This window comes from Sceloporus undulatus, chromosome 3 (assembly GCF_019175285.1).
Source record: "Sceloporus undulatus isolate JIND9_A2432 ecotype Alabama chromosome 3, SceUnd_v1.1, whole genome shotgun sequence".
Lineage (NCBI taxonomy): Eukaryota > Metazoa > Chordata > Lepidosauria > Squamata > Phrynosomatidae > Sceloporus > Sceloporus undulatus.
This window is the reverse complement of record NC_056524.1, coordinates 223,949,727-223,964,027: the sequence shown is the minus strand read 5'-3', so window position 1 is coordinate 223,964,027 and position 14,301 is coordinate 223,949,727. Positions and strand designations below refer to the sequence as shown.

At 41.0% G+C, this 14,301-nt stretch overlaps 1 protein-coding gene across 1 annotated transcript in view; it reads right to left on the bottom strand.

Annotated features, from left to right (window-relative positions):
* The window catches only part of MAB21L4 (mab-21 like 4), a 28,857-nt gene extending 16,100 nt beyond the window's left edge, over window positions 1-12,757 (bottom strand). Inside the window, 2 exon segments of the mRNA XM_042458517.1 lie at window positions 12,090-12,730; window positions 12,732-12,757. Coding sequence (XP_042314451.1) covers window positions 12,090-12,730; window positions 12,732-12,757 — 667 coding nt within the window.
* Window positions 12,758-14,301: the final 1,544 nt, after the last annotated feature.

Here is a 14,301-nt window from a genome sequence, read left to right as displayed (position 1 = left end):
TATGATAGCCCTGTTAAATATTTGAAGGATGTCTCATATTGGAAGGGGAGCAAGCTTGTTTTCTGCTGCTCCAGAGAACTAGACCCGGACAATGGATGCCAAGCTGCAGGAAAAGAGATTCCACCTGAACATTAGGAGTAAACTTCCTGACAGTAAGGGCTGTTCGACAGTGGAATGCATTCCTCGGAGGGTGATAGAGTCTCCTTCCTTGGAGGTCTTTAACAGAGGCTGGATGGCCATCTGTAGGGGATGCTTGATTTGGATTTCCTGCATGGCAGGGGGTTGGACTGGATGGCCCTGTGGTCTCTTCCAACTCTACATTCTATGTTCTATGATTCTTAATGTTGGTATATTTTTAAATACTTTTAAAATCTGAGCCAATATACATCTTCTTAAGTGAACTCCCACCCCCACCTCCTAAATATCTTCTCCTTCGTCATATAAATTTTGGTTGGAGACCATTGTGTCTCTGTTATACACAGTGTTGTTTGAGTATTTTTCTCTTCGCTATAGTTTTTGTGGTTTTTGGGCTATGTGCTGTTTCTTTAGAGGGTTTTGTTTTCTTTTTTTTGACGTTTCCCAGCATCTGTGACTGGCATCTTCAGAGAACTTCCTCTCTGTTTTGTAGTTTGAATCTAAGCCTCTTGTGTGTTTTCAAGTCATTTTGGACTTATGGCAAACCATAAGACAAACTAAAAAAAAAGGGGGGGCACAAGATTTGTTAAGGGGCTTGTCTTTGCTTTCTCTGGAGAATGTTTTTTGCCTAAAGTCACCAGTGGATTTCCATGGCAAGAAGGCCTTCAACCCTGTCTTCAGAATTTTATCTGACAATAAAACCACTGTACAAACTGTCTCTTGGATGAGGAAAAGGCAAAGTGTGTTGTTAGACTATGCCTTGCATGCATGTATACTTATGTGCCATTATGCCGGTCTCTTCCCCACTCCCAATACCTGCAACACCTTTGAACAACATAGTTTTGCATTTCTTACCTCCAATGACAATATAACTGGTAGGGATGAGTCAGCTTCTGTGACTTTGTCAACTTCTTGTGGAATCCCATTCTTGCCAACTCTTGTGAGGTTTTCAGAGCACCCTGCTTTCTTCTTATTACAGGGACATGTTGAAGCAGATCATTTCTTTTGCCCTGGATTTCAATAAGGTATGATGTCTCATCCTTTAACCTCTCCGCACTGAGTGCACTAGATATGACCAAAAGAAATCTGAGAATAGAGTTAATCACACAGGCTTCTTTCAAGGTCCTTTTAATCTGTTATAACCTTGTGCTATTTCTTCTGTGAATAGAAAAGGTATTCTAAGGTTCATGATGCAAAGCACATTATGCTTTGGACTTACACTTGCAAACTTTTTTTAACTACATCTCCCATCATCTCTGCATTACTGGCCCTGACCATGCTGAATGAGGGAGTCTGGAGCTGCAGTCCAGCAATTAGCATTTCCACTTTCCGTGGACACTATGCATGCATCAAATAAATCCCGTGGAATCCAAATTAATCAGTAAGTTTTGCTTGCGTGGGGCTTGCAATCGTCAGTGTTTACTAGATTGTGTTTTTTGTTGTATCTGTGTTAACTAAGCGTGCTTGTATATATACCTGCCTCTCCATCCTTTCTAGCAATGATGCATTTTCATTGATTAGTATGCCCGGGTCAAGCCCCCTAACTAATTCATTCTAACATTTTATTGGTATGAGCTTGGTCCTAAGTCAATAAGGCGCAGTACAGAACGCCCAATGCACTATGTGGTGCCATTTTAGGGTTAAGGACTTGTGCAGCACCACACGGTCCTAACCCTACATGGTGATGTTTTTTTTTTTTTTTTTTTTGGCAGACAATGGAGCATCCTTGTAAATGGCTCCGCATCATGATGTGCCACAGGGTTGCGAGTACATGGTTTGTGCCTTAAGTCATGATGTTGGGCCGTGTAACAGGATGTGCCTTGTCTCTCTGTCTCTATGACGTCCACCCTGCAAGAAAAAGAACCCGTTTTTCCAGGTTCTTTTTCCTCTGGAGGAATTAGGGCCGCCGGCAGGCCCTTTTTGGGGTGTCTGTCCTGCTCCTAAATGTGTTTTTTCCCACCAAATAGTGTTGGCCCAACTTCTCTTGTGTCTCCATATCTTTTTTTTTTATTTTTCCTAGCTATTTTGTTATCCTTACTGTGTTTGGCAATCTGCACTTTGAAAAATTTTTCTGTTCTTATTCCTATATTTGGCCAATTTATACTTAGATTTTCAAAAGATTTTTCTCTCTCTCTCTCTCTCTCTCTCTCTCTTGTCTCTCTTTTTAAAAAGTTCTGCATTTCTTCCTTCAGCATGTTTTCTGAAACAACAATCAAGCATTCCTCTATAACCAACAAAGGGAACTCAGGGATGGATAAATTTCTTGTTAACATTGAATCTCATTGCTGACAGTTACTTGTTTTCCAAACCTGTAACAGCCAACTTACTATTTTGCTTTTCATTATTGTGAAAATTTTCAAAGTGGTCCGGAGGCTTTAGGGAATGATTTCAGGTGACATACTCTGTGTGTGAGTGTGTTGTGTGTGTGTGTGGTGTGTGTGTGTGTGTGTGTGTGTGTGTATCCACAGAGAACATAGAATTCTGACTCTCTTGTGAATCCCGAGAGCAATTTTCAGAGACTAATTACTTAGCAAAAAAGAGTCAATTTTTTTTTCCAAAATATATGTATGCCAACATTCCTTTTGACTGCACACCACAAATCTCCTAATCTCCTGAAATGCCTGGGATATATATCTACATTACTGAGAAAGTCTCTCTACATATGGGAATTTTTGGGGTGGAAGATAGATTAGGCCATAGGATGTCTTATTACATTTTCTTCCTCACTACCTTACTTGAAATGAGAATTGCTATCCTACTGAACCAGGTCCCTGCTGTTCAGTAGGGGTAATCTATGTGATCAGATTTTGATCTTTGTCATGCTTCTAATATAAAGCTACTTACTGTCCTCCATTTAAGTTGATGAGGCAGCTCCTCAGCAGCAGATTGGAGTGTCTGAAAAAGCACACTATTATTACTTTAATTGGTCATTGTCATTCTGTGAGTTGCTACCAATTATAGATAGCCTGAAATTCAGACTTATTATTTTCTATACCTATAAGGTTTATTTTTGCCTTATTAAGGTTTACAATCTTCTCAGTAGTTTGGAGCATGTTTTTTTCCTTCTTTCTAAATTCTTGGTTCTTTTTGGGGTTTTTAACTTAGATAAAGAGCAAAGGGAACTGGGCTTTAGCATTCTGGTGGCTTCACTCTGGGACCATTAATTGGTTGCTATTTCTTTGGGTAAATGCTCTTATGTTTTTTGTTCATTTCTCCATATTCGTTCTGTGGATGTTTTTGCTTTGGTAGTTGTAGCTCCTGGTGGTTGGCTATACTTAGAAAGTTTTTTTTGGTGTGAGGTTTAATTTATTATGCCTTTTTAGTTTTTTGCTGTTGTTTATGTTTTGTTGTATATAGCTGCCTTTTCTTATTTTCCCCTATTGTTTGTAAATAAACCCATGCTCCTTAGTTAATTGTGAATTATTTTGAGAATCGCCTGGTCCTTAAGTCCAGTTCTTGGCCATTTGGTCACTAGCGTTTGCCAATGTTCTAGACTGAAGTACTGGTGAGCACTTATAGTCTTGACATCTTTGTAGATCTGAATTCCCCTGACTCAAACTTAGTGTATGTTGTAGTAGTGGCAATACTGACTTGCAGGGATAATGGACAATAGTTATTATAATTTTAGTGAAGAAGTAGACAGGGGGCTTGGATTTTCTGTTTTTTCAGATACTCCAGTACATAACATGCCTAGTTGGGGGTATTTGGTGCTAGTGGGTAGGAAGCATCACTTGTCTGCTCCTCTGGAGATAGCAAAATATCTTGATCAGCGGTAGTAAGATTTTTAGGTTCCCGTCCATATGGAGAATAACAGTGCCAGAGACATTAGAAAATAATCAGTAAAATGATAAGATATACCAACATCTATATGCACAAGGACTCCTAGAAGATAGGAGTCCTTAAAATAAAGCTATGCAAACCATGGATAACTTGAGGAATACTGTATAGACAGCAATGTAAAATGGTGTCCACCTTGAACAAATTACACTTCCTGTATGAAATTCATTCCCTTCTGTAGAGAGCTGATGTTACAGCAGCAGACATGGTTAACCAACCAGCAAACAAAACGATATCAAATGAAATAATTCTAACATATAACAGGAGAGCTACAGATGCAACATAGAAATGTTTTATAGCTTTGACATGCTGGCAAAGTCTCTAAGGTAGAAAAAATTAAATAATTTTGTGGTGATCACTTATAGTGGCATGGGATACATTTTGAAATTGGGCTAATACTAAAATGCACTACACAGTAGAAATAATGCCGTTTGAACACCACTTTAACTTCTATGGCTTTAACCTACAGAATCCTGGAATTTGAATGTTTTATAGCTCTTCTGCTTTGCCTGCAAAGAGTACTAGTGTCTCACAAAACTCTCAGATCACACATCCCGGGTCTGTGGGATGGAGCCACAGCAGTTAAACGTGGTGCCAAACTGCATATTCCACAGGGTAGACCCACCCAAGGAATGAGGTAGCACAATAAAAATTAATGGGGTCCCCCATGTGTCTTTGTGAACTTTTAAAGTACCATCTGCTAGTTGTGTGTTGCAAAAGCAACAACAGGCTTGTCCCGGAACTTGTTTAGGGTCTGGCTGGTTGTGCATATTCGTATTGTCATGTAGGTATGCCATTTCTTTACTGATCAACCTTATCTGGCTTTAATGCTTATACTTTCCTCCTCCAAAAGCTCGTACCATGAAGAGGAGGGTCTGAGAGACAAATTTCATACTAGGGACCAAAAACCGTTAAGTCAACCATGTAACTTCTAGCACACATAGAAACCAGTGCCCGGGTGTCCCGCAAAGCTCTACAACAGCAAGAAGATTTAAGTGCAGGTATATGTTCTCGTTCTCTTCCCATCCCCATATTGTTTTAAACAGGCCAGACTGGAGGGATCAGAAAGCAAGGGATCAGAGACCGTTCAACTGACAGTTGGAGCCAACCTTGAAACCGGGCAACTATGCAACTCTAATTCACTTTTGGAATTACTTCCTTGAATTCCTTCCTACTTTGCCATAGACACCTGGAGTGATGCAATGAGACAATCTTGCCATGGGGTGTAACAGCAACACAGAAGAAACAGCAAACAGAACAAGACAAAAAGCACTTGTCTCTGAACATGTCATGCTGTTTCAGCAGGCAAACTAGAGAGTAACAACAGCTTAGCGTTTGTTTCAAGCATAAGAGACATGACTGGACAATAATATATTTTAAGTTTGACTATCAGCAGGCCAACTAGCAGAGTAACAACAGTTTAGGTTTTGTTTCATAACATAAGAGACTACTGACGGTAGGGTTGCCATAGCGCCGACCTCAAAACCGGGGGAAAATGTAGGACAGAATTTTCAAATGTAGGACACACAAACATGTGTCCTACATTTGAAAATTCTGTCCTACATTCCCTCGGGATCGCGGCAGGGAGCGGAGGCGCAAGTGGTTGAGGGAAGCTTCCACGTAAGAGGCTTTCCTCCCCGCCTGGGCCCGGGCCCTCGCCGCGATCGGAGGCCAGGATCGGGGCCTCGCCTCGTTCCTGGCCCTGCAGGGACCAGGAGGAGGCGAAGAGCCGGCGCGATCGCAGGGCCTCGCTCTTACCTGGCCCCCGCGGAGGCCGGAAAGGAGGCGGGGAAGCCCGGCGGCGATTGCCGCGGCCTCGCCTCTTTCCTGGCCCCCCGAGGCCATGAAGGAGGCGGGGAGCCGCGGCGACGCCAGGCCCTCCTCTTTCCTGATCCCCATCCCGCGGAGGCCGAGAAGGAGGGAGGAGGCTGCAGGGAGGCGGGGGGTGGTGGCGCGGCTGCGCCCAAGGGGCGCTGCCTCCCTGCACCCTCCTCTGCCCCAGGTCGCTGGCCTCTTTTCCTTTCCTCTCCGCACGGCCATGGCGGGTGGGGAGGAGGAGAGGCCAGCGAGGCCCCAGGGTTGCCTTGCAACCCCGGCTGCAACCGGGCTTTCCCGGTTTTGGCGCACCCCGTGCCGTGACCGGGCAGGTGCCGCCAAAACCAGGAAAAACCCGGTTGCAAACGGGTTATGGCAACCCTAAATGACTGGAGAATAATATATGTGAGTTTGTCTATGAGATGTCACTATGAAGGGGTATTCTAGGATATAACCACAGGAGAACCTTAATACTCCTTCATAATGATTGTGGGATGCTTTTCCTTAAGGCCCAGGCCAGCCTTTAGGAGTGACCCCCCCCCCGCAAAGCAAAAGGAAAGGGAAAAGAAACATTTTTAAGTGTGTTTGTAATCTTAATATGGGGAAAGGTAGAGATGGGAGTTTCTAACTGCAATAGGGTAAAAGACTTATGGAAGGTTGCACAGTTTGCCTTTTGAGGAATATCAGGCACAGTTAGTGGGTTTGTTTTGTTCTCTAAGGCCTGTTACAGACTGCCAAAATAAAGCTGCTTTGGGTCTCTTTGGAGGTATGCTGTTTAAATGATGTATGCATCCTAAGAATCCAGAAGCTGCACCAAAGCTGCACTCCAGTGCTTAGAAATGGAGTGTGGCTTTGGCACGACCTCCGGACTCTTATGACCCATGCATTATTTAAATAGGATACCTCCAAAGAGACCCGAAGCAGCTTTATTTTGGCAGTCTGTAACAGGCCTAAGGGTACCTGCTCGTCCAAAGGCATGTTCTTTTTTATTTTTAAATACAGCAGATATCATGAGGAACCATAAATCTCCAGTGTGCTCCCATCCCTCTCTCTCTGGCTTTACTTTGCAAACGAAGATTCAGGAACGACTCATCCTGAACTTTCTACAAGCGCATTGATGACTAAAAAGGCCAATCCGAGATAAACAAGTCTGGTTGCAGAAAGCACAGCAGAAAGTCTCCTTGGGTGATGTTTCCAGGTTGCGGTTCTTTCTGCATTGTCATTTCTCTTCAAGACTCATTTGGCGTGAACTTTCAAAAAAGGCAGCAGCATCATAGACAGTGCGTCTCCATGCCTCCCGATGCGAGGCCAGGGTGGACCATTGTTGGTGATCAATTTGGCCAAGCCTGAGATGTTGTTTCAGGGAGTCCTTGTATTTCTTCTTTGGAGCACCCCTCTGATGCTGATCTGTGGCGAGTTCACCATAGAATACTATTTTTGGGATGCGATGGTCCTTCATCCTAGAAACGTGTCATGCCCAGCGCAGCTGCTGTCCTCAATAGCATGGCCTCACTGCTTGCTCAAGGACAGCAACATTTGTCACATAGTCAGTCCGGTGTATATTTAGAATTGTGCGTAAACAGCACTAATGAAAGCGTTCAAGGAGTCATAGGTGTTTGCGATAGGCGTCCCATGTTTCAGACCCATAAAGGAGAACAGACAGTACAATGGCTCTATACACACTGATTTTGGTGCTTCGCCTCAGGTGTTTGTTACTCCAGACTCTTTTGTGAAGTCTTCCGAATGCACTATATGCCTTTGCTCATCTGTGATCGATCTCTTTATCAATCTTGACGTCTGAGGAAATGATGCTTCCCAGGTAGGTGAACTGCTGGATGGACTTAAGCACAGATCTGCCTACAGTGATGTGGGGATGGTAGTGTTCTTCCTGTGGTGCAGACTGGTAGAGAACTTCCATTTTCTTCAGACTGACTTCCAGCCCAAAGAGCTCTGCAGCTGTAGCAAAACAAAGCTCCCATCCAAAGATATATAAAACCTGCAGATATTATACCACTCTGGAAAGTGGGGAGTGCGTAACCATATTGTCACCTTTGGTCCTCCTTCAGGGTGACCTGTGGCAGCCAGTGGCTTTATTTCACTGGGTCGCTGAATCTATGTCAGTCTGAACGTGAACACCAAAAAGTCTGAACTGAAAGACAGCCATCTATAATACTGATCCTGTTTTGGTGACAGCATCTAGCACCTTGGATAGAGCCTGAAGTTTTGACTAAAACCCAAAACAGACTTATTATCCCACAGACATGAACGCCACCAGTCACCATTGTGGGTGGCCACAGATTAGTTGGTACTGATTCTTCTCACTGTAGCAGAAAGTTATAATTGAGCAGCTTAATTTTATAAATTAAGATCCAGTAACATAAGTTGGTTAGTAATGACTATGTCTGCCCTTTTTGCCACCTCAGCTTGGGCTACTGTCATGCACTGTTGCCAGAGTCTACATAAAGAAGCCAGAGCAGACCTCAACTCCATGCTGCCCTTCTTCACTGCAGTATTATAAATGCAATATAATCAAGCTGTGCCCTGATAAGGGTGGAAGTAGTGCTGAAACAGGTTCATATTTTAGCATGGACTGATACTGTAGTCTCACTTCTTGACTACTTTGGCTGAAATTTCTTCATGTACTTTTTCCAGCATGTGCTTTTACTACACTTGGTAGAAACCTTGTCTTCCATGGCTGCACTCTGTTTTGTTTCTAATCTGTCTTTTTTTTAAAAAAAAAACACCAGGAAACTTTTTACATTATGATGGGGCTTTCTTTCTAGCTGTCTCCTAGTTGAATCATATTCCCATTTAGTGGGTAACACAAGGCTCCTCATATGTTATCTGCTTGTTATAGGGCAGGCTTGGAATTATAGAATCACCAAGCCAACATGGTATGGACAGACCAACAATACTGCAATAATTATTAATTGTTCAGTGATTCTTTTCCTGCTTTTGCCTGCCGCTGTTATTCAGCAAGACATTTGAAGATGATTTTGTTGTACTCATCTGACTATGTATTTAATCTATGGTAGCCATGTATCAGACTATACAGGGGGCAGTCTTCTGAAGTATGGTAATTTGTATTTGAGAAGGTCTACTTTTCATGTTCAATAAAAAGATGAAGAACCCTAACATCAAGGCCTTTGAATCTGCCTGTTATCACACACAAGGTAACTGGTCACAAGTCTTCCCCACTATTCTGAAGATTAACTATATAAATTAGTATGCAAAGGGGTCTGGTAGCACCTTTGGGACTAACTGACAAAAAGAAGTTGCAGCATACATTCTCATAAGCTTAGTCTACTTCCTCAGATGCATGTAGTGAACTGAGCAACTGGGCAGCAGTTCACTCCATTCATCCAAGGAAGTAGATCAAGGACATTATCACATCATCCTTGTGTCTCATAGCAGTCACATTACTAAGGAAACAGGAACATAACACTTTGAAAACATTCCTTACTAACCTGCTTTCTTTCTCACAACTGCTCTGCTTTGCAACCCACCACTGCGTGTGATATGTCTCCTTGCTGCAGTTCTGCCTTTACAGCAGTCGGTGCCATGAGAGGGCACAATTCTCCTCTCTCCTCCAAAAGCAGGCTAACTCCATGCCTGCAAAAAACGCTTTAAAATTATTTTTATTTTATTGCTTTACCATAAGTATGCAAAGACAGCAAATATTTTTTTTAAAAAATGCCAGCCATGGAGTTAGCCTGCTTTGGAATAGTGGGTGAGAAGGGGAAAGAAGAGGGGAATCTGTCCCTGACCTGCCACAGGACTGCTGTAATGCCAGAATTGAAGTGAAGAGACTTTTTGCACCCACTCATGCCGCTGTGCTATAATAGTCACATTTAAAGGTATTTACAGGTTTTGCTAATCGATGAAAAGGTGCACTACAGCGATTAATGGACTGCAGGGAGGAAGCAGATAAACACAATGTCATGTGGTAAGTACTGGCCAAAGACACTTTTATCCTACTAAAATTGCACTTTTTAGCCTTGTGTGGTAAAGTCCCAAGTTTATGAAAGCTTATGCTACAACTTCTTTCACTCACCTATTTTCGGAGGTGCTACAAACAAGACCCCTTTGCATACTGATATTCCAGACTAGTGTGGCTACGTCCCTGAATTCTACCCCTATATAAATTAGTGACTGTATACATCTAGATTACAAATAAATTATCATATACAAACTTTATGCAAATCTGTGTCTTCTTTATCCAGTGATGCATTTCCTCTCAGTGAAGCCTAAATGGTCGCCCTACTTTCATCTGCCATCAGTTCTTGGTAGCTGAGGCAACTGGTGGCTCTTGAAATGCTTTTTCAGTCATTTGGGGAAAGCATCTTTATACAATTGTGTGAATATAGGATTGCTTCTTTCCTCAATTTCTGTTCCATGTATGCATTTATTGAAAAATATGGTTTGTTGTTGAGCCAACAGATACGTACTGCCAAGACTTAACAAGTGTCTCCTCTGCTCCTACCAGTCTTAGCATGCACTTTATGCCTTGAGAGGAATCTGTTGCGCTAGTTTGAGACATTCCTTTTATGGAAATACATTAAATTAACTTATTACATAATAAATTTCACATATATGTTTTGTACTCTTGCCAGAACTGCACAAAATATCATAACAGGAAGATATTTTACATGAAGTTTAAATTACACAGTATATTAAAGCCCTGATATCTGTAACTAAGTAGATCTACCTTTAATATTTTGGCAAATCTTCTTTCTTCTCCGAGAAAAGGTGTAGATTCCACAAAACTGCAAGTTAAAAACAAGCATATGTGTCTGTTGCACATATGTTAAATAAATGATCAATATACATATTTCCTTGTTTTTAATCTGTAGTTATTGGGAATCTGCGGCTTTCTTTAAGGTAGAAAGAAATATTTCCAAAAATAACATCAAAATTATAGTAGAAACTGTAGGAACTACACCAGGAAACTGATCAGCTAAGAACGTTGAAACACATTTTCTATTTCAAATTCAAGGTACCACATTTTCTAGAATACATTTAGTGAGAAGTTCTGCTCTTTAAGTTTATCAACACTATGGATAACAGATGTTCTCCAATTACTGATATGGTCTGCCAACATCATTTGACATGTTCTGCTAGAACCTCAAATGGTGTGGCCTTTAATTTTTCCAGCTCAGTGGAAGACATAGGTATTTACATGTGTACTGAATGGAGACAATCGGGGAGAAATCTGAAGTTATCTTCAAAATTGTGACTATTACCACATAGTCACATTATTTCTAACTAGCTAGTAATTGTACATTATTCACAGTGTTCCCAGCATCACATGAGAAAAATTCTTTCAATCTCTCTTGGAAATATTTTCATGCAGCTTATTATATTGAGATAAATCAGAATGAGTTTCTTGCTTGTTTCACATAAACCTCACATTTTCCCTTAAAGGCATTCTATGATCATTGCTAAGTACATAAATAACAGGCACTGAGGAAATGCAGTACTTTAGTTACATCAAAGAATGATTGGTTGGTGCTGAATGTAAGTGTCATGGGTAGTTTGTAATAATGAACAAAACTTTTTCACCTTAGGCTTATACCATTTAGTTTTTTGTTTTTTGTTTTTTAAAAAAAAGCAGGACTGTGAATTCTCTGATATGCAATGTTCAATGGCCTATCTTTTTTAAAAAAAACAGTGAATGCCAAAAAAAGATTACGTGTTTCCGTATTTTTGTACTGAAATGCCAACCATATCTTCAGTTTCATTTTATGTTGTACTTTTGGGTATTGTGCACACATCTTCGCATCCATTTAAACTACTTATCTAGCCCAAATGTTATAGATAGTTTACTTTTATTAGCATTAGTGACTTAGTTCTTTGGCAGGTGACCTGAAGGGATATACACATATACATGTCTTAGCTGAAGCCATGGCATAGCTGTTTCCTTTACCTCACTTAATATATTAAGACAGGATAGTGCATTGTTGTAGTACAAAAATATTTTCCCTCTCAGCTTTCTGTGCTTTCTAGATACATGGAGAGAGAGAGAACATACACATTTTTGTGCATCTCACTACATGGGAGAAAAACACAAGTACACTGGAACCCTAACATCATATACAGTGTCAGTGACTATCCATACCGAGACTTATGCTATATTCCTCCTCAGTTTCCCCCTCCCCCTTGGTCTCCTTAAGTCCAGTCCTATGTATTCTTACTCAGAAATTGCACTAAGTTCAGTGTGTTAATCCCACTTAAGAGTACATAGGATTGCAGCTTCCCCCTTCCCCGAGACATCTCTTTTCTATTTCTCTCTCAGACAGTACCTGGCCTGATGAGGGATTGACTCTTGCAATAAACAACAGCAGCGACGATCAGTTCTTTCAGAAGACAAAGGATCTTGCCTGGCACAATGTGACCAATGGATTCAGTACTGCCTGCCACACTGAATACATCTTCTTTGGTCCAGTTTTGATGAGACCCATCCTTGGGTACTTTGAAACAGCAACGCCCTGGCATTTGGTGGTTCTCATTATTAACCTTCTCAGAGTCGCTCTGTTCCCCTGAACACTCCAGAATCAGATCATCAGCATCAATGCACAAGGGAACCTGCATGGTTACTTCATCCTCTGCAGCACAGAGGGCAAACTCTAAGGCTTCCAGGTTTCTTGAATAGTCCACTGTAAACCTGGGGTCCATTGCATTGACTCTTTCCAATACAATCAACAAAGTGTTCTCTGCCTTCTGAAAATGCTCCACTCTCTGAGTTTCACGGGACAGGATCACTTGGAGGTAGCTATGCCAGTGAGGGCTCTTTGCCGCCATGGCTGAAAAGAGGCAAAGAATTAATCCCTCCTGAGTGTTCCTTTGCTGTTCTTATGCAGGCTGTTTTTGAAGCAGACAAAATGTTGATGCAGGTGTGTATACACAAAAGTATGCCTCCAGGTGGGAGGGGAAAGCCAAAGCAAAGAGTTGGAGCAGGGAGGAGCAGCATACAGAGTGAAATTCCATTGAAGCATTAACAAACTTAGTGTTTTCCTGTTACATAGTTGAAAGAGTGCCAAGCTGTTTTAAAACAGTCATTGTCAAACTGGTAAGTTGAGCTGATCCATCTGAGACATATGGATGCTATTCTGGCATCACAGACCCATCCCACCCAACAAACATGAAATACTGGGCTAGCTGGTGTAAGTCCATGTGGTTCATCAATACTAAATTGTGGCTAACCTTCATCAGGTGGAGAGATTACTCTGATGTATCATTAATTTAAGCTGGCTAAGATTTGTTGCTTGCAACCATTAATAAATTAAGGCAAGGCAAGATAATTCACTACTACTTAATACTGTTGCTATGAGCCATCTCCCTAAATCCAATGGAAAGTAACATACATGAGCAGAGACTATAATTACTGCCACTGATGGCATATATAAATACATTCCCATCATCCTTTCAAAGTTAAATCCCTTACTTGCATTATTTATTTATTTATTTATTTAGAATGTGTGCCCCACTGTTGTTTATAAAATAATATCCAAGCCACCTGCAATTCATACAGAAACACTGTGAATGTAAAGCAAAAAGGGAAATAATTCAAAATTGCTGCAAGTATTAAAATGATTTTAAGACTGCACAATCCAAGCACCTCATAATTGGAAAAGAGATACTGAGACATGATTGCAAGGGAAATCCAGAAACAGCAAATAGTGCCAAATTTGTACAGCATGTAAAATGGAAAACACAAGTACAGCATACTCCACAACACCATCATTGGATTTGTTCAAGATCTTAGATTATTTCAAAGTAGCATTCAAAGCTGATGAAGTTTTGAACTAAAATTACCAGAATCCATTACCATTGGCTATGCTGACTAGCCATGATAGGAGCTATAGTCCCTCAGTTTCTGGAAAATCACAGCTTCCTAATCTCTCATAAGCTTGCAAAATGAAAGCTGAACGTAGTAGTATTGTACTTTTCATTTATTTGCTTTTTGTGTACCATCTGAGGGGGCTGAGTAAACCAGCAGTCATGAGGCTGAAATTTTATATATGAATATAAAACAGTTATATTCATACAGTATATGCTAATGCCCACCAATGACACTACCTTTCTGGTACGGTGGAATTCTCTGCTCCTGTGAGGCAAGAGACTGTGCTGATGGCAGCAATGTATATGTATTTATATACAACTGCCTTTTGTTCATAGTTTCCATTTATAAACCAGGCAATTACTAGATTTTGCCTAACCGCATCTCCTAATGGTTCCAAAACCTGTTCAGATCTCAAGGGAGAGAGGATATTCCTGTAGTAAATCCCACTTTACTTTAAAAAATCAGAAAGTATCCCATCTGTAATCCCTCTTTACCTAGAAAAGAAGTAAAAAAAAAAAATATAAGTCTATTTCAAAAAGTTCTGATGGAAAACTAAATTCCTTAAGGATCACAAAAATAAAACGGCCAGTCAAATGCTTTCTCTGCATGAGGTGAAATAATCAAAATAAAGTCAAGACTTTTAGTATTTAAAGCAATCAAATATGTAATTA